We start from the raw sequence: 25,595 nt of genomic DNA on the forward strand, positions 1-25,595 counted from the left end.
CTTATGGTATGTTGGAGACCAGTCCAGAACGCATACCCCCTATTTCCATTATTTCCTATGGGAAAATTACGTCCACTTAATGAATTTCCACTCTACAAACAGCTTTGCCACCCCCTATCCTGTTCATTAAGCGGAGTATTACTGTGTGTGTATATATATATATATATATATATATATATATATATATATATATATATATATATATATATATATATATATATATATTATAAATTCTCATTGTTCTTCTCATCACCAGGTGTACTTCTCGCTGGTGCCCATTATCTGTGGAGTTGCCATTGCTACTATCACAGAACTGTCTTTTGACATGCTTGGCCTCATTGCTGCCCTCATGTCCACTTGTGGTTTCTCCCTCCAAAATATATTTTCAAAAAAGGTAAGTTTTATTAATTTAATTTTTACATAATTCATTTGTTAGAAATTATGGTTTTGTGTGAGTAATGAATGCTCTACATGATAAGTCTAGCAGAACTTGAATATGCAATACTAGAACTAGCAGACAGTGCTGGTCCTATGAGACCCATTTGTGAATGCTTACAGGTGCTGGATATAGTATTAAGTAGTTCCTCTCCAAAATGAGGACTCACTACATTTTGTACATCTTGTACAGGATCTTCTTGCTGGGGAATCCAGTACTTATAAGAAAAAAGAAAAGTATGGACCTTTTGAGAGTGAATAATTTTAGTTAAAAGTTTCACGCCCTGCCATGATATCGTCACATGACTGAGATTTGCACTACTGCTTTACAAACTCCTATCAGTGTGTATTGGAGAACAGTAACCTGCTGTGACTTTTCTGTATCCTAGCTTATATTGCACAATAATATCTTTTGATAATCCACTCTGCTAAGGCTAAAATGGAAGAGTATTCATCTGAGACTATTGTGCAGATCATGAATCTCACGCCCTGCAATGAGGTAATTCGTTTAGATAAATAATGGAACAATATCCAGGTCATTAATCAAGCATTGGTTATGTCAGTTCAGGGAGGAAAAGTACTGTGATACATCTAAGCCTAATAAATGGTCTGGGTGTCCAAGGAAGACAACTAATAGGGATGTTACTTCTGACTCTAACGGTATTAACCAAATTTCATATCTGATTTCTGGGGGTGAGATACAATAGATAATATAGAAACATCTCTGTGACATCGCTCATTCCAGTCCGTCGAACTCGTACAAGAAAAGTCAACTGTTAACTCTTCTTGCTTCCTCGCTTTTCAGCATGTGGGGGAGCCATCCTCTGGATGCTGCCAGTGTGTCCACATCCATTGCTTGTCATGTATTGAAGTTGCTCGCTCTTGCTCTTGCCCACTTTCTCACTCCCAGTGCGACATGGTGTAAAGGCCAATTCACAGATGTCAGTACTGTATCCATGACGTGTCTGCTCAGTGCTTCAGTGTCAGTGAAAAAAAAATTTGTTATTTTGAATTCGGCCGATGTGTTCACAAAAGGAAAACTTGCCAAGGGCAAGAAAAATATTAAATAAAAGGCCTGCTTAAACTGCAAGTTCCCTAAAAGATTAAAAAAGAATTTAGCCAGAAGACAGGGACAAATGTCTTGAAACCTCCCTCTTAAAAGAAGTCAAGTCATAGGAAGATAGAAATACAGAAATTTACTAGAGATAGGTATGAATGACTGAGAATACTGGTTAACTCTTGAATTAGAGAGTTAGACACAATAGGGATGAGAGGAAGAAGAAAGCCTTGTGCAGCAACCCCACAGGAGGAGAGGAGGCATGCAGTTAGCAAGATCAGTAGAGCAGTTAACATGAAAATAGTGGTAACAGATAGAAAGAGATGCAACATTTCAGCAGTGAGAAAGAGGCTGAAGACAGTCAGAGGAGGGGAGTTGATGAGAGGAAAAGCTTTTGATTACACCATATCTAATAAAACTATGTGAGTGGAGCCCTCACAAACATGCAAAGAGTAATCCATAGACGGATAAGGCTCGTGTACAGAGGTAGCAGTTGGAGGGACGGAGACACTGCAGAATTCCTAACTTTATAGAAGCTGTTTTAGCAAGAGATGAGATGTGAAATTTCCAATGCTGTCTATCTCTCCCCTAACTCTTCTGACTATAGTAAATTCTTTGACTATTTAACTTCCAAAGTGGAGCACATTCTGTCCCTCTACCTTTTCACAGAGATTTCCATTCTTGGAGATTTCAATGTTCACCACCAGCTTTGGCTTTCCTCTCCCTTCACTGATCATCCTGGTGAACGAGCCTTCAACTTTGCTATCCTCCATGAGCTATAGCAACTGGTGCAACACCTTACTCGTATTCCTGACCATCTTGGAGACACACCCAATATTCTTGATCTCTTCCTCATCTCTAATCCTTCTGCTTATGCTGTCATCATTTCATCTCCATTGGGCTCCTCCGATCACAATCTTTTTTCTGTATCTTGTCCTATTTCTCCAATCCTTCCTCAGGATCCCCGAAAGTGGAAGTGCCTCTGGCGTTTTGCCTCTGGCATTTTTGGGGACCTCAGGAGCTATTATGCTGATTTTCCTTGGAATGATTACTATTTCCATGTCAGAGACCCATCTCTGTGTGCTGAAGGCATAACAGAGGTGATAGTGTCTAGCATGGAAGTGTACATTCCTCATTTTTATTTTCTCAACCTAAACCTTCTAAACCTTGGTTTAACATAGCTTGTTCTCGTGCTATACATGATAGAGAGGTTGCCCACAAAAGGTACTTGAGCCTTCTATCTCCTGAATCTCACACACTTTATATCCTTGCCTGAAACCATGCCAAGTCTGTTCTTTAACTTGCCAAACACTCCTTCATAAATAGAAAATGTCAAGAACTTTCAAAGTCAAACTCCCCTTGAGACTTTTGGCATCTAACCAAAAACATCTATAACTTCACTTCTTCATCTTTCCCTCCTTTATTTCATCCTGATGGCACCACTGCCATCTTTTCTTTCTCTAAAGCTGAATTCTTCTTTCAAACCTTTGCTCACAACTCTACCTTTTATGATTCTGGGCTTGTCCCTCCCTCTCCTCCTCCCTCTGACTATTTTATGTCTACAATTAAAATTTTTTTAAATGATGTTTTTCATGTCCTTGCTGACCTAAATCCTCGGAAGGCTTATGGACCTGATGGGGTCTCTCCTATTGTTCTTAAAAACTGTGCTTCCGTGCTTGCACCTTGCCTGGCTAAACTCTTTCAACTTTGTGTATCAACTTCTACCTTTCCTTCTTGCTGGAAGTTTGCCTACATTCAGCCTGTTCCTAAAAAGGGTGACCGTTCTAATCCCTCAAACTATCGTCCTATAGCTTTAATCTCTTGCTTGTCTGAAGTTTTTTAATCTATCCTGAATAGGAAGATTCTCAAACGTTTGTCACTTCACAGTCTTCTAACTGATCGCCAGCATGGCTTCCGTCAAGGTCGCTCTACTGGTGATCTTCTGGCTTTCCTTACTGAGTCCTGGTCATTGTCTTTTAGAGATTTCAGTGAAACTTTTGCTGTTGCATTAGACATATCAAAAGCTTTGATTTCAAAACTGCCCTCCTACAGTTTTTATCCTTCTTTCTGCAACTTTATCTCAGGTTTCCGTTCTGACTTTTTATTGCTGCTGTGAGGGATGATCACTGTTCTTCTCTTAAATCTATTAATTGTGGTGTTCCTCAGGGTTCTGTCCTAGCACCCACTCTCTTTCTATTATTCATTAATGACCTTCTTTACCAAACTTCTTGCCCTATCCACTCCTACACTGATGATACCACCCTACATCTTTCCACATTCTTTCAGAGATGACCAACCCTTCTGGAAGTCAACAGATCACGCAGAGATGCCACAGAACGCCTGTCTTCTGATCTTTCTAAGATTTCTGATTGGGGCAGAGAAAATGTAGTAGTTTTCAATGCCTCAAAAACTCAATTCCTCCATCTATGAACTTGACACAACCTTCCAGACAACTATCCCCTCTTCTTCAATGACACTCAACTGTCTCCCTCTTCCACACTGAATATCTTCAGTCTGTTCTTTACTCATAATCTTAACTGGAAACTTCACATCTCATCTCTTGCTAAAACAGTTTCTATGAAGTTAGGCATTCTGAGGCATGTGTGCCACTTTTTCTCACTCCTCCAACTATTAACTCTGTACAAGGGCCTTATCTGCCCCTCTATGGAGTACTCTTTGCATGTTTGGGGAGGTTCCAGTCACACAGTTTTGCTAGATAGGTTGGAATCAAAAGCTTTTCGTCTCATCAACTCCCTTCCTCTAACTGGCTGTCTTCAGCCTCTTTCTCACTCGCGATATGTTGCATCTCTTTTATATCTTTTATCGCTATTTTCATGCTAACTGTTCTATTGATCTTGCTAACTGCATGCCTCCCCTCCTCCTGCAGCCTTACTGCACAAGGCTTTCTTCTTCCTCTCATCCCATTTCTGTGCAACTCTAATGCAAGAGTTAACCAGCACTCTTAATCATTCATACCTTTCATTGGTAAACTCTGGAACTCCCTTCCTGCTTCTGTATTTCCGACTTCCTGCGACTTGTTTTCTTTTAAGAGGAAAGTATTGAAGCATTGCTACCTAATTTTGGCTGACACTTTTCTTTCTTGTAGAGAACCAGCACTAAAGTGGAAGAGGGAGAAGAAAAGGGGATAGTTGTCTGGAAGGTTGTGTTCAGTTGATAGATGGAGGAAATAAGTTTTTGAGGCATTGAAAACTACTAAGTTTTCTCTGCCCCAATCAGAGATCTTAGAAAGGTCAGAATTCCTTGCCCTATAATATATGAAAAAAAGTAATTTTTTTTGCCATAATTTCTCCCAGAAACAGCCTGCTGTATTTCTTTCCATTTTCCAACTTTCACATTAACACCATTATTAATAGGGCTACATGACTTATTTAAGAAACTATAATGTGGTTTACATAAGTCAAACCATCAGTTTTTCCTTAGTTTTCCTCCAGTAATGAAAAAGAAAGTGGCAATTTCCCATTGCTTAACACAGGAAAGGCCAATGTTTTTTTTGGTGTAAGTTGTGATTGTAAGCTCTGCTCACTGGCTTAATTTTTTTAATACAGTGGGATAAGCACATACCGCCTCCTCCAATCTTACCTCCTTGCTACATACCAATCCTGTTGTGTAAATATGTACCTGCTATATGGCATCTGCAGTGACAGTGACAGATTATGGGGGTAAGAATCATAATTTTACTTCAGCAAGATCACCGAACTGCTGGGCGGAAATTTCCCATGAGAGAGAGTGCGTCACACGCTGCCGTCAGTTGTTTGCACTCAAGTGTTGTAGTGCCCTGATCGTATGATTGTCTCATGTACAAGTTCACTCCATGAATAATAGTTGTAGTCTGTTTCTTGTGGGGCATTTCTTTTTCCTCTTTATCCTCGACATCCACATGGCTTCAAAGCCTCATGGGAAATTTCCGCCCAGCAGTTCGATGATCTTGCCGAAGTAAAATTAACAAAGTATACGAGACTTACCGTAGGTTAGTTGAAGTGTACTTCTAATTTTTCGAAGCAAATCACCTCTGCTGGGGCGGAGATTTCACATGCCCTCCTCTCCCTCCCTACCTTAAGCTCTACAGGTTTCTACTTTCCTACTTGGTTCATCATGTGAATGTCGCATACTTTAAAGTCTGCCAGCAGCACATGACGCACTCTCTCATGTGAAATCTCCACCCCAGCAGAGGTGATTTGTCTCAAAAAATTAGAAATACACTTCAAATGACCTACGGTAAGTCTCGTGTACTTTGTTAATTTTTCTTTTTTATCGTATTTTTTTTTTTTACATGTATACATGGTAAGAATGTTAAGAGATAGGTGCAATTTTAATTGTATGAAAGTGTGTCTTACCTCAAGGAGTAATGGCATCACACTTTAAAGAATGCAATGAAGCTTGCCGGTGTCAAGATCAAGATCACCGACCACTTCTTTGTTGTGGTGCATGCAATTCATGGCGCATGGTCACTTAGGCAAATTCTTCCTGACTGGTATCATTCTTTGTGAATTACTGGTAAGTATGAGGAATTATATATTGTTACTTTGAAAGGAAGAGTTATGTTTTATGGTATAGTACCCATCATCACTTTGTTTAAATGTGGAAAAATGTCTGGGATTTGATTTCAAAGCTTTTGTTGGCATAGACTCTCCACCAACCACTGCTTTCATGATTAACCTTGGCCTTATTGGACACAGGCTCATTTCCTGAGATTTCTTTAGAGAAAAAGTTCATCTTATAAGCCATCAAATATGGTATTTTCCATTGATACTGTAAAAACTGGAGATCAAATGAATACTTGCCAGGTGTGAAGTTTGACTGTAATTTCACGAACACTTTTACTGCATTACTGAGGTACTGAATGAGATGCCTGTATGTGTGTCCCATGACAGTGCTACAGAGAGTAGGCTTGAGGAAGCAATAACATAATGAAGTCACTGCCATGAGTGCTAAGCTGTATGTCAAGGGCACATTGGGAAGCAGGGAGGGCATTTGATACTTCAGTGATGTAGTAAAAATGTTTGTGAAATTACATTCAAACTTCGCACTTTGTAAGTATTTGTTTAATCTTCAATTTCACTTTACGACACTCTTACTGATGTCACAGTGGTACCCATTGAGAACTTTAGAGCAGTTGCTCAGGCCTACAAAAGACAAAAAATGCCAAAGGTATAAGTAAGTACCGTATTTTACGGCTTACAAGACGCACTTTCTTTCCTAAAAAATACCCTGAAAAATACTAGTACATCTTCCAAGATGAATGTTGTATTGTAAGGCAGCATCCAACCTCAAGTGAGCTTGGACACTTGACAGATAGCGACCTGGATTTGTATGTTGAGTCATTACATTATGATGTTAGCTTAAGTACCATTTAATTTGGCCTTTTATATTATGTAAACTCAGTACTTAGGTGTTACAAGTATTTACAATACCATAATCCTTCCTGCAGCCTACTCAACGTGTGGAGAAAATGGGCCGCTCCCTCGTCTCATTGCAACACACACATACATGCACACGAACGCATACACATCATGCCAGGTGCCCTTATACCTTTATTAATAGAAAATCCAAGTGGCTTACTCATTAAAGCAAGAGTCAAAACTCCACTTGTGAATTGTATTCACATTGATAAAGCCTATGAAGCACGACTACAAAATAAAATAAATACAAGCTGCAGCACTGACGTGTTCGGTTTCGGCGATCGGACAGGTGATTCCGTAATGTAAACTACAGGTCCAAAACATGCCGTTGACGCCACTAAAACAATGGACTGTTTCACTGTGTATATGTATTTACCTATGGTGTTTTTATTTACATAGTTTTAAATTTGTGGTGTGCTCCAGCAAATTTGTAATGAGTGGTGAAACAATAGTGTCTTGCAGACTCCTTGCTTCTGATGTTTTTTTGTGTTCAGTGGTCGGGTATATGGTGAATGCGTTCTTGTATGAGAATGACTTTTTTTTTTCTTAGAAATTTCTTTCAAATATTAGGGTGGCTTCCAAGATGCAGCGTCTTGCAAGCCGTAAAATACGGTAAATATAACCGAGGTACATATAATTATTAGGGTGCACAAATAGGACGTACAGTAAAACCTCGCTTGACGAACGTCTCTAAAGACGAACAATTTGGGAGACGACTAAAAAATTTGTCAATATATCAACCCAGGGGACGAATGATATTTTGGGGGACGAACATGGTTAAACGGCTCGCCGGCAGGCGAGCCGTTTGTGTGATAGCCAACCAGGCTATCACACAACAACAAAACAAAATATAAGCACAAAATAAAATAGAAACAGGAACATACGAAAAATATTGCATAACATAATCTCCGTGCCACCACGATTTTCTTCTGTTTTTCCTGGGCATGGTGATGTTACCAGCGCGCTCTACTGTAGCTTCCTCGGCGTTATCCTCGCTGCTCTGGTGGCTCTCAGCGTTGCTGTCATCATCATCCTGGCCATGTACAGGTACTGTAGACTGTGACACATCCATTGCAGCTGTTTCCTCGCTCGCCTGGCAAGGAACACCGCCTTACTGCCCACTCCTCTCACACTGAGCATCACCTCCGAGGATGAAAGGAACTTCCTGGCCACGTGCCTTTAACTTCCCTTCTTGGAAGTCCAAACTTGCTCCCACATGCGTGAGGAAGTCAATCCCCAGCAGGCAAGGGTCTTCCAAGGCAGAGACGAAGACTGGCAATCTTTCCATGTTTCCCACGCCGATGTTCACTATAACGGGGCCCCACATAGCGGCACCGGCACAGACTTGTGACGTTACACACCTGTTGTGGAGCTCTGGCACGCTGCGCACATCTAAAGTCCTCTCTCATGACTGTCTTCTCGGATCTTGTCTGTCTTCCTCCCCATCCTCCTCTCTTCCATTCCATCATGCCATCAATGTCCAGTCTTTCAAGTAATTAATAACCTTTTCTTTTTTATTCATTTTATTATCATTTTGATTGCATTTAGGTAAGTAAAACAATTTAGGCTTTCTATACTTATTTCATTCATGTCATGCATACATTAAAGGTCTATTTTGAATGGGTTTTATGGACAAAAGTATGATTATTTTTTTTGGTCTGGAACGGATTAATGGTATTTCAATACATTCTTATGGGAAAAATTGATTCAGGGGACGAACAAATTGGGTGACGAAGAGGATTTAGGAACGAATTATGGTTGTGAGCTGAGGTTTTACTGTACAACAATTAACTGCTGTAAATAACCCACAAAAAGAAAGCAACAGAAAACACAAGAAAATAATTAAATGTACGACAGTACAATGTTCATATATAGCCACATAGGAACATAGTTTGACAAAGCACCTACATTCGGCCTCCGTAAAGGACAGCTGCGAGGTTAAGTCAATGCATAGTGTAGGAGCATGTATCACATGATATTAGATAACACTGTCAAAAACTATTTCAGACATTATGATCACCTGGCCGGCTAGTCTTCAGAGCATCTACTATCCTGAAGGAGACCCTGGACTTTGAGATGCTCATGTTTCTAATATCCAAAAGGTGTATGTGTGCCCACATTGACAAGATATTAGCAATATTAAAACAATTAATTTATGGAACAACTGAATGTTGGAAAAGGTTTGGCTCAGACTTAAACTCCAAATGTGATCTAAAGCTAATTCAGGGTCACAAGTAGTGTGACATTGTGAGAGTGATGGTCTCACCTGGAAGACACCCTTCATAAAACAATTATCTCAAAGATGTCTCCCTTCTGGCTGACCATTGACAAAAGGCTGTGGCAGAAATGGCTAAGCATATGCTGTTCATGGAACTGTAACTACAACCTCATACTTTGTTGAACTCTGACAATAAAAAATCCAATATAACACTTATACGTGGTAAAAAGGATCAGTTTCCCTGCTGAAGCAAAATAACACCCACCTCTGAATATGCACCCTATGCTATAACTTTGTTTTCCCTCCTCCAAGATGTAAGGGGAAACTGGAAAACCTTTGGCGAAATGCTCTGATTTTGGAAGGCTTGCTTGATAGTGGCATTGTTGTTAAAACTAATTTGTGGGCTTATGGGTGTGATATAGCCTTGTTTTGAAGCAGGATCAAGGAAATGTGAGAGAGTAACACAACTCTACTTTCCTACCAGGGGTTGAAGAGCCAGTAGGAATCAAACCTATGTAGGTCACAGAGGTAGGATTGCAATCACTGTAGCTTCATCCACCTGAAGCTTCTGTAAAATGCTGCTGATGACACTGAAAGGCAGAAGACCATATAATTTTTTCTCACACCAATAAGAGAAAAGATAGAAATATATGTTGTATAAGGATCTGGTTTCCAAGAAACATAAATAGGAAGTTGGACATTAATGTGTAGCAAATAAGTCAATGTCTGGAGTATAGAATTTTTTCACAGATTAAGTGGAAAACTTCAGAACAGAGCATTCACTCTATATCTGAATTCCCACTCCATGATTCACCATCAGCCTCTGCATTATGGAGACCTTCCAAATGTTTTTCTAATAAGACAGTCTCTCTGGAGCCTGCCCAGGCAAAAATTCTTTCAATCAATGCATGTAAGCTGGGTCTAGTGCCACCACACCTGTTGATACAGACAACTGCAGTTGTGTTATCCTATTGAAGGCAGATATGGGCATCCCTGTAACTTTTTTACAAGATAAGAAAGACCTATTAGGATGGCTTTTAATTCCAGTACATTAATATGGTCCAGTTCTTCCTCAGTCCAGTGGCTGCCTGTCTTGTTGGTTCCCTCTTTGGCTCCCCAACCTGTCAAAGAGGCATTTGAGTACAGTTCGAGATGCAGTGAGGGAGATCATAGTGGTGGACCCACCAATGTATCAGATCTATGGAATGGCTGTTTAAGGTAATTTGGGAGTGATAACACCTGCAGTTTTTAACCAGTGTTTTGTTCCTGATACAGGTTATGCCTCACCATAATGGACACCCAATCTGGTGAGGGGTGTCCATTACTGTGAATTGTCTGTTACAGAGAGAGATTTGTCCGCAAAACTGTTAACTAGCCCCCCTCTTTCCTTTTTCTCAATAATCTACTCTTTTTGATAATGTAAAAAGATATTTTGAACAGTTAAACAACCTTATTATTATACACTTAACTCTCTGTTATCCTACCTTCCACTATCATATTTTACTACTATCATGCATACTTAAAAAAGCTGCACATATTTCTATATAGCGCATGAAATTACCGCTGTCGCGCACCCATCATTCAAAAACTTTCAGTTTATGATGTCACATGGTAATTGAATTTCTCTATATACTTTTATTGAGAAATAGTTCTTAACATATTTCCCCAATCTACCCATCCACCAAATCATCTACAATGAGGTACTGCATTTGATGCATATAGATTGTTCCTTTTTCCAGTACTTTCACCTACCCTTACTGCATGATGCGCATCATTATTTTATTGCTGGTATTATTATCATTACTAGTATTATCATTTTAGAAACTAATTATCTTAAAAATTAAAGAAATTTAACCCACGAGGCTGTGATACATGTTTATAAAAATCAGTTGATTGCCACTCTGACTCATGCCATCTAGCAGTGAAAAAATAACACCAAGTTCATAATTATAATAAAACACATTAACACCATCGCCGTTATGGCAACAAGAGTTAGGGGCCACCGTGGTACAGTGGAACCATGCATGCTATGGGGTCCGAGGGGTCTCCAAGCGCACGGGTTCGAATCCTGTCCACGGTCCGAGTGTAGGTTAGGCTTCCTCACTCGGGGCAACGGTTTCCTAGCAGGTGGGCTTTGAGATAGGAGGTACCCCCCAAAAAAATATCCCCTTTAGCCTATAAACTCCCGTGAAAAGCCCACAAGGTATAAAAAAATGAAAAAAAGGAAAAAAAAAAATTTTTATGAAAAAATTATTCTTCACTTATTTCCCCAATCTGCCTATCCACCTTAGCTCCTAATCGTCCACAAGGAGGTACCATATTTGATGGCATATAGGTTGTGTAATGCAGGGGGGAAAGAAAAAAAAATTATGAAAACTTAATTTTTTTTTTATTTTGACAAGATGGTAGCTGAGCAGAGCTTAAGACACTGGTTATAATTTTAAGTGGTTATTACAAGATTACAAATTCACAGTACTTTTCAGTGATTTAATTGGAAAAGAAAAATTAATAAACAAACTGATTGAATAATATTAAGAGAATTTTCTCCCCACAATCACGTCGTTTTCGAATTACAGCCCAGCTCACCGAAAAAGGATACATCACTCACCACAAAGTAAATACAAGAAAAAATTACATAGTATAATCCCCTACTTCACTCAACATTATGGTACTTTTCTTCACTGGCATGGTTCTTGCGCCGATACACGCGACTCACTTTTATTTTCGCAAGAACATTCACTGATTGGTCTGTGGAACTGAATACACAGCTTTTATGGAAGGAGTGTACCAAGTGGTGCCACTTCCCACCCGCCAATAATACACAATAATACACAATGATATCAGTTTTCCTATATTTCACTAAACATTAGCCTATCAAATCACACACAAGATATTGAGCACAGAGAGGGTAGTTGCTGTTATCTGCTAGGAATGAAGAACAAAGCCAGACTGTATGAGCAATTCAATGATATATTTGTATAAACACTATAATTTGTATAAAAGTTATGGTAATTTTTCAGGAGCAAAGCAGCTGACTTGCTAGGAATGAAGAATGAAGCCAGACTGTATGAAAATGCAATTTTGCAATTTTACCACAGTCTATCTCCTTGGGGCCCTTGTTTCCTTCCCCTCCCAAAATTATTGGCAGTCATCACATTATGACTGGTACGAACATAATTAAAAGTGATTTGATTGACATTACTACCGATGTTATATTAACCCTTATGTTCCGGCGATCGTATATGAACGATTGCATCAGTGCGTCTGTAGCGACGGCGATCATTCCCATAATCGTGAATTTTCGCGCCTCATGTTTGAGCTCCACACACAGTTTCTCGAGTCAGATGGCGAGTGGAAGTATCTGGCTTCTTTTTCCATCCATAGTGTTGCCACTAGCTCTGTATATTTAGGGGTAACGAAGCTATTCTCCCATTCTGAGGGCGACACTTGGCAACCCCAGCGACCCAACGTGTCGAAAGCACCCTAATAAGAGCGAAGGGATGTCTCAGTTCATAACTCACTATGGAACAAGACAGATAATTTTTATTTAGCAGTGCTTCTGAGCCTGACTACAGTGACAGTGATTATGAGGAAGAAACTGAAGAAAGCGAAGACAGCAGTAGTGAAGACTCGGAAAATGATTCAGAGGATCCACCTGTTTTCTCAGAATAGAGATAGTGGTGATGGAGAACAGATTCCAAACATCGTATTGAGAACCCAGAGTGGCTCACGGAGACGCAGGCGTGCCTCTCGTGTTCTGGGAAGACGATCAAGGGGGCGTGAGAGAGAGAGAGAGAGAGAGATGATTTGCTTGAAACTTGATATGAAAAGGGGTGAAAGTATACTCTCTCTCTCTCTCTCTCTCTCTCTCTCTCTCTCTCTCTCTCTCTCTCTCTCTCTCTCTCTCTCATTGGAAGTGTACAATTTCTCTTCCAAGATGAGAGAGAGAATGTGTGTGTGTGTTTGTGCGGTATCATCGCTCACCGAGCTGTTTCTGCTTGACGGATCACACAGCGGGCGGAGGAGGAATCCTTGATAAGGCAATAACCAAACTTTCAGAGGTCACATCGAGCTAGAAAGTACATCATTGTATTGAGAATAACAAAGGAAAATAATAATTAGTATTCAAACAGTCTTCTGACAATTTCTATGTTTACCATTTTTACCCGTCATGAGATATAGGAAAATAGTTTAATCACCGGAACATAAGGGTTAATGAAAGACATTTTTCCAAACAGCTCAGTTCTCCCTCTGCCGACTGGAGTGAAAATTTTGTGTTAGATTTCTGATTACATAGCAATAGAATTTAGTGTTTTTAGTTCACAATTTGACTACCTTCTCTCTCCCTCTCAGACCGTCTCTTTGATGATGTCAATTGAAAACGAGATACAGACACAGAGACGATGTCTTTTTTCAGAAACAGATTTTTTTTAAAGACAAAAAAAAAAAAAAAAAAAAAAAAAATTAGAAAAACTGCACCCTGAATAGTTGTGTATATGTACATAGTTTCTATGGTGTTTTTTTCACAGTAATTAACTGAAACATAAAGTCTGTGAAATAAAAAACGAAAATAACAGTTTTTTTTCCTGCAACCATTCACCAAAACTTGATGAAATGGACAGAATAGCCTATTTTTAACCCCCTCAAACAAAATATAAAAGTTTCAAAACAATTGGGCTTACTGTATGAAAAAATGTTAGGTTTTTCTATACCCTCCTTTATACTGTGGGGTTATTTTTGATAAGTGGATTTTTGATAAAGTGGAAAAGCTCAGAGGAAGATGGTGACTGACTATAGCATGGTACAATAACGAGAGACAGGTAGATGCACGAGAGTCTTGAACTCACAGCCCTACTGGTAAATCTTCTGAAACACTGTTTCTGTGACGTCATCCACTCGCCTAGCCAGCTCTGATCGCGATAGTCTGCTACTTAATAAATCATGAATAATTAATATAAAACTTTTTTCTTTTCATGATCCATTAGTTATGCAGTTGAAAATTAAATATGATACACATAAGTGATTGAATGTTGATGATATTTCATAGCGATAGACAAGATATTGTACGGATAAAGACATGTCAGATAGCCTAGTAGATGTGGCTCAGAAACATTGTTAGTGGATTTTTCAAGCCATGTACATTATGCATAATTGCATAATGCACACTGATTTCCTCTTGATTCTCTTCGCCTTCATGTACCTTCATCGTCTTCCTCAGCACCTCACTGTTCTCTCTACATATAAAACTACAAGAGTTACATATATATACAGGGACGGTCATGCTCTGTTTACAGTGCTGTCACATACTAAATGCATTTCAGTGGGGACCGTAAGCCATTGAAATGCATGTAATATGAATGGACCGTGAGTGCATACCGCTATTTAAACATGGCAATCCATTCCTTTAGCTTGCATCGGCCCTAAACTATTCACACTTCATATAGGTACTTTATTCTTGAGTGTAAACTCATGGTACAATAACTAGAGACATCAAAAAGTTATTGTACCATGGTACAGTCAGTAGCCTGTAAGGCTGGCATAGCCTGTAAATTATGGACTAGGTCTAGGCTACTAGTAGAACTAATTTCGTTCATTAAGCATAAGCAGATTATACAATTTCTAATTAGGAGTGTTGAAACTTACCAGATTTAGCCAGTAGATCTAAGTTTCCTTACCTGTATTTTCTGCAGAAAGGCCACTTCCATTATCGTGTCCACGAAATGGCAGATTTTGATCAGGGACTGCCTCAGTTTTTAGATCCCTCCAACTCTTTGGAACTGGGGAACCTAATAACTCATATTTCAAATTGCGCTTAATTTGGGCGGAACTAAAATGTTGCTCACAAATCACGGCATTATTTACGTTTACTGTGTCAGCACGATAGCATTTTGGAGCCACTGTCTTGCGATGGTCTTGTTCTTTGAATTTATAATATTTAAAATTACTAGACTTGGCAGGCGTGCATCCATACACTGCACAAGGTCTAGCTTTGCCCATACTAACAATAAGAAATTAATATTAAGGCACATGAAACATACAATCCAAGATCAAATTCTGCCACACGTGTACACTCACTCGAAGATATGGAGTTGTTTACACGACTGGATGACATCACCGAGTCAGCTGGTGGTTCCAATAATGTTCTCGTGCATCTACCTATCAAAAAGTTATTGTACCATGGACTATAGTGTGAGTGGTGAAGAGAGAGACGCAGTGAATGTTGTGTTTACGTATTCTTTGTTTTGTTGTTTTCTCTTATTATTTCTTGCTTTTCCCTTTACTTTAAATACACTTCTAGTATTTAGAATGATAAATAATAAAAACATGTTAATTTAGCCAAATAAATAGAGAATTTTGTATGAATTTTTTTGGGACCAAAGCCTGCATCCCCCCCTATTATCTATTGTTTCTTATGAGAATTACAAGTTTGTTTTACGTGAATTTTGAAATACGCGATGCCTCTTGGAAGGTAACTATCGCGTAAATCGAGTTACCTATTTGTATATATATACAGTAAGGTCCCGGGTTACGTCGGTCTCGAGTTACGTCAAACTTGCACTTACGTCAGTCCACTATAAGGCAATTTAAGATTAAAAAAATTGAAAATTTATAAATCGTAAAGCGCTGGGTTTATTGTTATTGTTGGCCGCCAGGCGTCACTAGTGGTTATCCACCACACCACCCACCTCATGCTTGAATACAATAACACTCTACGTACCTCAGTTCCACCACACCGTCGCCCATGCCAAGAGTGTTCCTACATCTGCGTTTGCTGACTATCTTAGTATCTTGCTCAATGGCAGCAAAAAAAAACCTCCTGAGTGATAGCAGTGATGCTAAGAAAAGGAAAACCATTACGCTACAAGAAAAAGTGGATATAATTAAAAGACATGAGAAGGGAGGCAGCAGCTGTGTGTAAGGGAGTGAAGAAGAAAATGGGAAGCCCGTTACCATGACAACGGGGAGGTTGACGACCTTGAGGGCTCACGCACCTATCACAACAATAACAACTCCGGAGCTCACTTGCACCGTCTGCGCTTGTCTGCTGATCCCTATTGCCCTTTCCTATTGCATTTCCTGTCCCGCTGCCCACACTTCTACTCCCACCGCACTGCACTACGCTCCCAGCTGTCCGCTCTGGGCGTCACAACATTCGACCTTCCCACCCTCCTGGCGGCCTCAGGTGTCCACCCCTCTGGCAACATGCAGTCCTTCACGTCATGCCCTAATCAACAACAAAACAAGCTTGTGTTTCATATTCCTACATACTTGTAAATAATATAACAATATAACCTTTTACTTATATAACGCTTCTACTCCTACCGCACTCCACAAAGCTCCCAGCTGTCCGCCCTGGGTGTCACAACATTCGACCTGCCCACCCTCCTGGCGGCCTCAGGCCGCCTTCGCAACCTGCAGTCCTTCGCGTTCGCAGCCCTAATCAATATATTCCTACATAGTTGTAAATAATATAACAATATAACCTTTTACTTACCTGAATAACCATAAAAAATTATTGGTTGAAAACTCGATAATATGCTTTGAAAGTACAAAAACTCGAGTTACGTACAAAATCGACTTACGTCATGTTTCAGGAACGTAACTCTGACGTAACTCGGGACCTTACTGTATATATGTATGTGTGTGTGTATTTACCTAGTTGTATTTACCTAGTTGTAGTTTTACAGGGCCTGGGCTTTATGCTCGTGTGGCCCCGTCTCCATATCTACACTTATCCAATCTTACTTTAAAAGTGTGCACACTCTTTGCAGACACTACTTCTTCATCTAAACTGTTCCACGTCTCAATACATCTCTGCGGGAAACTATATTTTTTAATATCTCTCAGACATCTTCCCTTTCTCAGCTTTTTACTATGCGATCTTGTGCTTGGTGTCATATTCTTCTCTCAGGATCAGTTTCTCATTATCCACTTGGTCCATTCCGTTGATCAATTTATAGACTTGTATCAGGTCTCCTCTCTCCTTCTTTGTTCCAAGGTTGGTAGATCCATAGCCTTTAGTCTCTCCTCATATGTCATCCCTTCAAGTTCTGGGACCATTCTTGTAGCCATTTTTGTAGCCTCTCCAATTTTCTTATGTGTTTCTTTTATGAGGGGTCCACACTACTCCTGCATATTCCAATCTAGGTCTTATTATAGTATTTATCAATTTCTTCATCATTTCTTTGTCCATGTAGTGAAATGCTACTCCAATATTCCTCAGCAAATTATATGTTTCTCTAAAAATTCTATCAATATGGCTTACTGGTTGATTGTTTTCTTCCATCGTCACTCCTAAGTCCTTTTCCTTTTGACTTTCTCCAGTTCTACTCCATCTCCCATCTTATAGATTCCCACAGGTCGTCTTTCACTCTTTCCCATTTCCATGACATGGCTTTTGTTCACATTGAATTCCATTTCCACTTCTTACTCCATTCCCAGATCTTATTTAGGTCTTCTTGCAGTATTTCACAATCCTCCTTTTGCTTTATAACTCTGCACAGTTTCGTATCATCCGCAAACAAATTTATGTAGCTGTTCACTCCTTCTGGCATGTCGTTAATATAAATGAGGAAAAGTATTGGTGCCAATACTGACCCCTGTGGCACTCCGCTTTCTACTGCTCTCCACTTGGACTTCATATCTTTAACTACCGTCCTTATTTCTCTCCCCCTCAAATAATTTTCTATCCATCTCAATGTGCTTCCTTTTAAGCCACCCTTCTCCTCTAACTTCCACAGTAATCTTGCGTGTGGCACTTTGTCAAACGCCTTTTTTAAATCCAAATAGATGCAGTCAACCCATCCTCTCTCTCTTGTACTCTATCAACTATTCTAGAATAGAAACTCAATAAATTAGTTACACAAGACCGTCCTTTTCTAAAACCAAATTGGCTATTTGATATTAATTTGTTGTCTTCAAGGAACTCGATCCATTGTTTCTTTATTATTCTTTCACACATCTTGCATATTACACTAGTTAGTGATACCGGTCTGTAATTTAAAGGTTCTTCTTTCCTTCCACTCTTATATATGGGAACCACCTCAGCTCTTTTCCATTCTACTGGCACTGTTCCATTTTCTATTGAGCATTTTATGATGTTGTATATAGGACTTGCTAGTTCTTCCCTACATTCTTTCAGTATTCTGCCTGAGACTTCATCCGGTCCCATTGCCTTCTCTTCATCCAGTTCCTTCATTAACTCTTTTATTTCAAGCTTGGTTACTTTAATCTCTTTCATATAGATTGTCTCTCTATTACCCTGTGGCCTCTCAAATTTGGATTCTTTAGTAAAGACCTCCTGGAATTTTTATTTAATAGTTCTGCCATACTTTTTGGGTCTTCCACCATCCCGTTCTCTCCTTTTAACCTTTCTATTGTTTCTTTTGCCTAATTTTTCCATTTATGAATCTATAGAACAATTTTGGTTGCTCCTTACATTTTTCGACAATATCTTTTCAAGTTCTTTTCCTCTTCCTTCCTCACCTTAACATATTCATTTCTCGCTGCCTTGAAGTTTTCCTTGTTTGTTGGATTCCTATTTCTCCTCCACCTTTTCCATGCTCCATCTCTTTTCTCCTTTGCCCTAGCACACCTTGCATTAAACCAATCTTTCTTTCCTTCTTCTTTTGGTCTATATTTTGGGACATATTCCCTGACTCCTGTTTTGTATATTTCCAAAAATAAGTTATATTTGTCTTGCATTGTCTCTGAGTTTTCCATCTCCTCCCAGTCTACGTTTTAAAATAGTTCTTGAGATTCTCAATATCAGCCTTTCTGTAATTTAATCGGTCTCCTTTGTATGAATCATCTCTATCTTCCTTTCCTTCTTCTATATCTATTTCTAATATTACATGGTCACTCTTTCCCAATGGGCACTTATATCTTATATCGTCATTCATTTGTATACCCCTTGTAAAAACTAGGTCCAATCTCGCCGGCTCGTCGTTTCCTCTGAATCTTGTGCATTCCTTTACTCTGGTCCATCATATTGTCTATCATTAGGTTCAAGAATCTTTCTCCCAGGCTTCTTCCCCCATACCACTTTCATAATTTTCCCAGTCCACTTCTTTACAGTTGAAATCTCCTACTAATATCACTTTTCTCCTTTCTTTAACGATTCTCATTAGACTCCTTATTGTGTCATCTATCATGTCTTTATATTCTTGATTGGTCCATGAATTTGTTTTGGTGGCACATATGTTACAATGATTGTTATCTCTTTTTTATTAATATGCATCTTAATATACAATACTTCTGCTTTTCCTTCCCCACATTCCACTTGATTGATCACTATCTCCTTCCTTAACATTATCATGACTCCTCCTCCTCCTTTACCCACTCTGTCTCTTCTCCATACATTATACCTATTATCCAAGACTATTTTGATTTCCTCATTTAGTTTTGTTTCAGCCAGGCATACAATATCTGGATTTTCTTTCCTTATGTAATCTCTTAATTCTAATTTACTTGATAAAACCCGTCTATGTTCGTATACATCATTTTTAGTCTTTTGCCTTTATCATTTTTAGTTAAACTTGTTCCACTTTTTTCTCTTCCTTCTCGTTTATATACCATTTCCTTATCCTGTCTCCTAGAATTCTCCAAAAAAATGCCTTCTTCTCCTCTTCTGACCTTTCATTATTCTTTTCCTTACTGCTGCTGCCAGTTCATTGTATCTCTTCCTTTCTTCCTCATTTCTATTTTTCTTTATATAGATATCCTTGCAGCCTTCTGTTTCTCTAAGTTTTGTTGTTCTATATAATATTTCTTCTGTTGCTGCTTGTGATTTTAGTAATATTTTAATTGGTCTCGTTTTTCCTTCTTGATATGGTCCCATTCTGTTTATTTCTTCTACTTCCTCTTCCAAGTTCTGCCTATCTTCGTCATTAAGATTCTTCAGTAGGTCTTTGACTGATTTCATTTCTTCTTTTCTCTTTTGGTCTATATTTTATATTTTTTCTTTTATTCCAAATACGACTACACTCTTCTTTTTTCTGCAATTTCTCTAACTAGATTTTCTTTTGTCTTGAGGACTCCTATCATTTTGTTTGTCATATTTTCTTCTTTTTCTTTAAGTTGTTCTTGAATCACCTCCTGAAAATCGGCCTTATCTTTCTTATCTTGGACTCTCCATGCTTGTACTTCTTTTTTAATCACGTTCTGTACTCTTTCCTCTTCCTTGTTTACTAGATCTTTCAGCTTCTCCTTTTCTTTCTCGGCTTTACCGAGTCCTTCTTCCATCTGCTTCTTGTAGTTAGCTACTTCCTTTTTTAGTTCTTCGTTTTCCGCTCTTAGCCTAGCTTCATTTTCTTCCACTTTTCTTATCCTTTCTCTCAGTCTTATAAACTCCATTTCCTGTTCTTTATTCTCTTTCATTTCCATCTTCTCCTTTATCAGTTTATCTAGTTTACATTCAATATTGAACACTCTCTTAAGTAGTGAAGTTGTCATCGTATCGAACCCTTCGAATACGCGTTCTCCCTCACCGTCATAGTCATCATCAGCCCCTTCTCTATTCTCATGTCTGCATTTGGATGGATTATCTTTTTCACTCATTATTCTTTAATAATTGATTTCATGAAGAGAGAAAAAAAAAATGAGTCCACACTACCTGCCCAGGCCACTGTAAATACTATACAACAGGTGTAGTGAAGATCAGCTGATCGTCGGAACTGCGCCAGTGCGTCCGCTCTCAACCGTGTCTCTCGACACGGTGTGTGTGTGTGTGTGTATCCCGCTAGGCATTTACTCACATGCCCTTCCGGAGCTGGATCCAAGAAACTTTAACAACATCAGAGCAACCTCCTGCCGCGAAATGGCAGCCACAAATGCTTGGAGGGACAGTAACAAGGTTGCTATCAGGTTGCTGGGAACACTACCTCGAGAGGTGGTGTTACTGTCTTATATATACATTTATATTCACAAAACAACGTTTTTATTACCCTTTTGCAAACCTTGCCCCCAAGAAAGGATTGTTTTGTAATGTATAGAGTAAAATGTTACCTGGAATACCAAAAATAAAACAGAGATGAGATTGGTCGCAGATGTGGCGGGGACTCACGGTGACTCGGCTGCTTCTTCTTGTGTGACCCTTTTAGCTTACGTGACACTTTCACCACAATATTTATGTTTCCACTCATTTATTGTGTGCTATAATGGATACCATGTCTCTGTGTTAATATACGATCATGCCATGAGGATCACCTTGACTCCATGGTACCGAGTGATAGTGAATTACTACTGAAATACCGCTTCTCTCGGCATGGATTACTTGCTTTGGAACTTCATCTAGCAGAGGAGAACTCAGTGACTCAGTGGGGAATGCAATTCTCACCAATACCCAGATTTTGCTTCACTTATATACTGACTATATGTACACCAAAGCAAACTATTGTTATTTATAAATGGATGGGTTTTCAACGCTGCCAATACCAACCCATTCTAACTCACCCTAATCTTAACGTTTCCATTTCTTAGCAATGTGGAACAAATGAATAAAACATATCCAGCAGTTAGGTCCAGAAATAGGTTAATGCCCATATAAAACATACTGGACATGTAAGTCACTAATGTTCGAAAAAAGCAAACGAAAAGATTTTTTTTTTTTTTTTTTACGCAAAGCAATCTCCAAAACATTAAATAAACTCCACATGCAATTTGGTCAAGATGAAACAATAAGCAAACAGCTCACTGTGTTTGCTACCATTGGCAAACATTCAAACAATATTTTTCTTTTTTTGTCTTGATTTCGGTTTACTGCCTGAAATCACACCCCGACACTACACCTCCTCTACCAATGTTAAAGCCTCAATGTTGGCGACTCCTTGTGTTCTTTTTTTTATTATGGGGTTCACTAGTCATGATGAAAGCACTGTGAGGACTGCTGACTGTGTTGAGTAATAGCTGTGGGCACGTGATGCTGTATCAGTGTTTGTGAACAATACCATAAAATTTCTTCTGCCCTACAGTAGGGATAACATAAAGCCGCATTATGATTGGCTGCCTGTCCTCGTGACGACACGGTAGTGACATATCAGCTCTGGCAGCCAATGAGGACTCTTAGGCAGGCTACCAACCTCCAACCGCCAACAACAACGAATCTTTGTAGATGCCATTTCACGAGGGTTACTATGAGAGCGGGAGGTTGGTATGGAGGTTATTCGTACTAACATAGACAACAACCTGCTTCTTGGATCCGGCCTCCGCTTTCACTCGCCAACAACTCGAGTAATGATGACGCTATTTGGCGAGTTTGTAGTGTTCTTCTTCTTTCCAGCATGGCAGGAGTGTACATACGTCCCACCAACACTTAAAGGCGGCGTCACACCAGCACTGTTTCCATCTTCTTAGATGATTTCCGTCGTTTTTAACTGTTTTCTCTACTTTTCCGTCCTCTCGAGTCAGACGAAACGCACCATTTTCCTCTAGTGTCAATTTTTAGTCAAATTAAGATCTATGGTTTCTAATCAGAACTTTAATTATAAAATTTAATTTGTTGTTAGTTGGAATGATGCTATAATCTCAAATTAATAGAATCTTGATAATCATGTAGATGTAAATATATACAGGGGATCCTCATGATTCAACCGTTCGCAGTTCAAATTATCTCCAATTCGAACTCAATTAATTAATACCCAATCCTCAAGGTTTGACCGACTGACTTGCCAATTTGACATTCATATCTCACGCGCCACCCACCTGGTCAAAATCCGCTGCCATCCCAAATTCGTTCCCAGCCAGCAAGGCGGAAGTGTAAACCGATGCTACCCTGTGCGTAGTGTTGCCAGATTGTGCAAAAAGTAGCGGATTGGGCTACTTTTGAAGGGTATGCGCTACTTAGATTCATAATCCACTACTTGCGATTTTTTGGGCTGCTTGATAACATTATTGAGCTACTTCTGTTATTTTTCTAAATGTTAGCAATAATAATGATGATATTAACAACATTAGTAAAAGTAAGAATAATAATAATAGTAGTAGTAATAATAACCGTGACATTGAGAACGGTGTAGTTATGGTGCTTTTTCTTTGTGGTGAGTAGGCAACTGATGACATCACGCTTCTCTCGCCTCACCGTACATCAAGAAAATGACTTACTAGATAATGCAAATCTTTAAAAAAAGTGATGCACAGGAAGTGAAAGGAAAAATCTTTACGGCAATAAGAATAATTAAGTTTTGTTGAGAAGAAGAAAAATATTTTGGTTAAATTTAGATAAGAATGGAAATAATTTATAGATATAAAAGAAGCCAGAGAAAACTTATGGAAAAAAATGGTACATTGTGAAAGAGGACTCCACTCCCCTCCCCCTAACCCCATTGGAAAAAAATATGAGCAGATAGTAGTAAGTACAAAATATAGTAGATAAAGTAATAGGTAGTAATTTTTTGTATTGGGATATACTGTGGTGAAATCCACTACTTTTCAAGCATGCTTATGCTACTTTTCATTAGGAAAATCTAGCAGAGGAAACAATCCACAGGCTGTGCGTCGTTTCCTCTGCATCTCTCTCGCCCCAGCTGTTGCCCAGGCAGGCCACGCTCTGTCGTCCCACCTCCTGCCTCCATGCCGCTTTGACCATGCCACGCAAAGCCACCTTCAGCCCCGGCTCTAAGAAGCACAATTTGCTACCTTTCAAAGATAAGCTTGAGCTTATAAGAAAGTGTGAGGCAGGTATAACTCACAGTGTCGTTGCAGTGCAAATGGGTGTCCCTAGATCAATAGTATCAGCAATTTGGAGGAACACGGAAAAGTACCGTGAGACCGCTGCAAGTGTTTTTATTAACAAAAATGTATTGTACAGCACCTTAATGTGTTTAATAAAAAAAGTTAGATATAAATGAAGCCTTCAATAGTACTGATTTAGTCTAAGTTAGTGTTTTTAGAGGTTATAGTGATGGCTGGAGGTTGGTCCCTATCCCCCCTTATTCTTAAGTATCTTATGGGAAAAATTGCTTCACAATTTGAATAAACGCTGATTCGACCGATGAAAAACTGCCCTAACCCCGTTGATTTAAGAGGATCCTGTGTGTGTGTGTGTATATATATATATATATATATATATATATATATATATATATATATATATATATATATATATATACAGGCAACCCCGCTTAATGAAGGTTCACACAACTAAATTTTGCTACAACAATGGTTTAATTTTACTACCATCTGCCTGTTTAACGAATACCAAACTCGCTATAACGAAATTTTATCCAGGTAATTTTTTCCAAGTTTGAAAGGCCCGCCGTATCAAGCAAGCCGACAGGATTTTGAATACACCAGCGACTTTCGTGGACAACATGCGCACCACTCACTCCCCAAGTTCAAAACAATAACAGCGTTAGCAGCGGCTCATCTTCCCTTGCTCAATTTACCACCAAAATGCCCTGCAATGTCGCCTAGCATTGCTAAGAAGACTAGGAAGTCTCTTACTCTCAAAGTGAAGCTGGATATTATTATTCACAGACACGAGAGGGGCGAGAAAACTAATAGCATTGCTCGCCACCATCTTGACTCCATCTTCTGTCTCTACTATTTTCAAGTCAGCAGACTCTATTAAGAAGGCTGGTGAGACCGTATCTTCCTTGCAAGCTAAAAGAACCACCTGAACTCGTGACTACAATGGATAAAATGGAAAGCCTTGTGGAAATGTGGTACATAAGTTTTGTATGTGATGCAGTGATGCGCCCTTTGTTTACATTCCACAGGTTGCCGGTTAGTGTCTTTCCCGTTTCACACTCTCTCCCTTCATAAATTTAAGATCATCAACATTATAAAGTTACATACATACATACATTATTGTACATTATAATAACTTAAATTAAACTGCCTAAATGTTTAACTTCATAATTTTTACTATCATTAACCCTTTCGGTGCTCCGGACCATGATCATGGCTTTGCGGGGAAATGCCTCCTGTCCACAATCGTGGTCCCATATTTGACGAGTCACAGAATTAAACCGCGCCTCCTGGCTGCTGCTAGTTGCCAGATGACATTCTCCCAGCCTCCCTCGACTCATGGGATGCGCCATCAGTTGTGTGGTAAGAAAAATATAGTCACAATGTCATCCACACAGTAGAGTATCAGATTCCCCTTTTTCACAATTATTATTATTTTATGAGGTCGCTAGTGGCTATTTGTGCATTTATTTACAGAAATAACAAGAGTAATGATCAAATCTCTTTGTTAGAGAGCAGATATGCCAGATATTATTCGTTTACTGGTAATATATTGCGTATTTAGTATGTTACCATATATGGACATGCGTATCCTCGCTCATGACCTCCTCTCCCTATTGTTTACATAACCTTATGTATGATAAGCGTCCTGAAACAAAGGAGGAGGATTGTAGGGGATCCTCAGTCAATGTTTGTTAGGAGTGATAGTTCTCAACCCCCCTACCTCTCCAGCCGCCTGCTACGCCCGCTGTGCGGCGTAGAAGGCCCACAGTTGTTA

General features: G+C 39.2%; 1 protein-coding gene across 3 annotated transcripts in view; it reads left to right on the forward strand.

Annotated features, from left to right (window-relative positions):
- The window catches only part of LOC123511329 (solute carrier family 35 member E1 homolog), a 194,182-nt gene that overhangs the window by 82,772 nt on the left and 85,815 nt on the right, over positions 1–25,595 (forward strand). For 2 of the 3 annotated variants that reach the window (XM_045267121.1, XM_045267123.1), the window contains exon 3: positions 257–394. The exons of the other annotated variant lie outside the window; for it this stretch is intronic. In XM_045267121.1, the coding sequence (XP_045123056.1) occupies positions 257–394 (138 nt within the window). The remainder of the gene's footprint in view (positions 1–256; positions 395–25,595) is intronic. 3 annotated transcript variants of the gene reach the window in all.

This window comes from Portunus trituberculatus, chromosome 31, assembly GCF_017591435.1.
Source record: "Portunus trituberculatus isolate SZX2019 chromosome 31, ASM1759143v1, whole genome shotgun sequence".
Lineage (NCBI taxonomy): Eukaryota > Metazoa > Arthropoda > Malacostraca > Decapoda > Portunidae > Portunus > Portunus trituberculatus.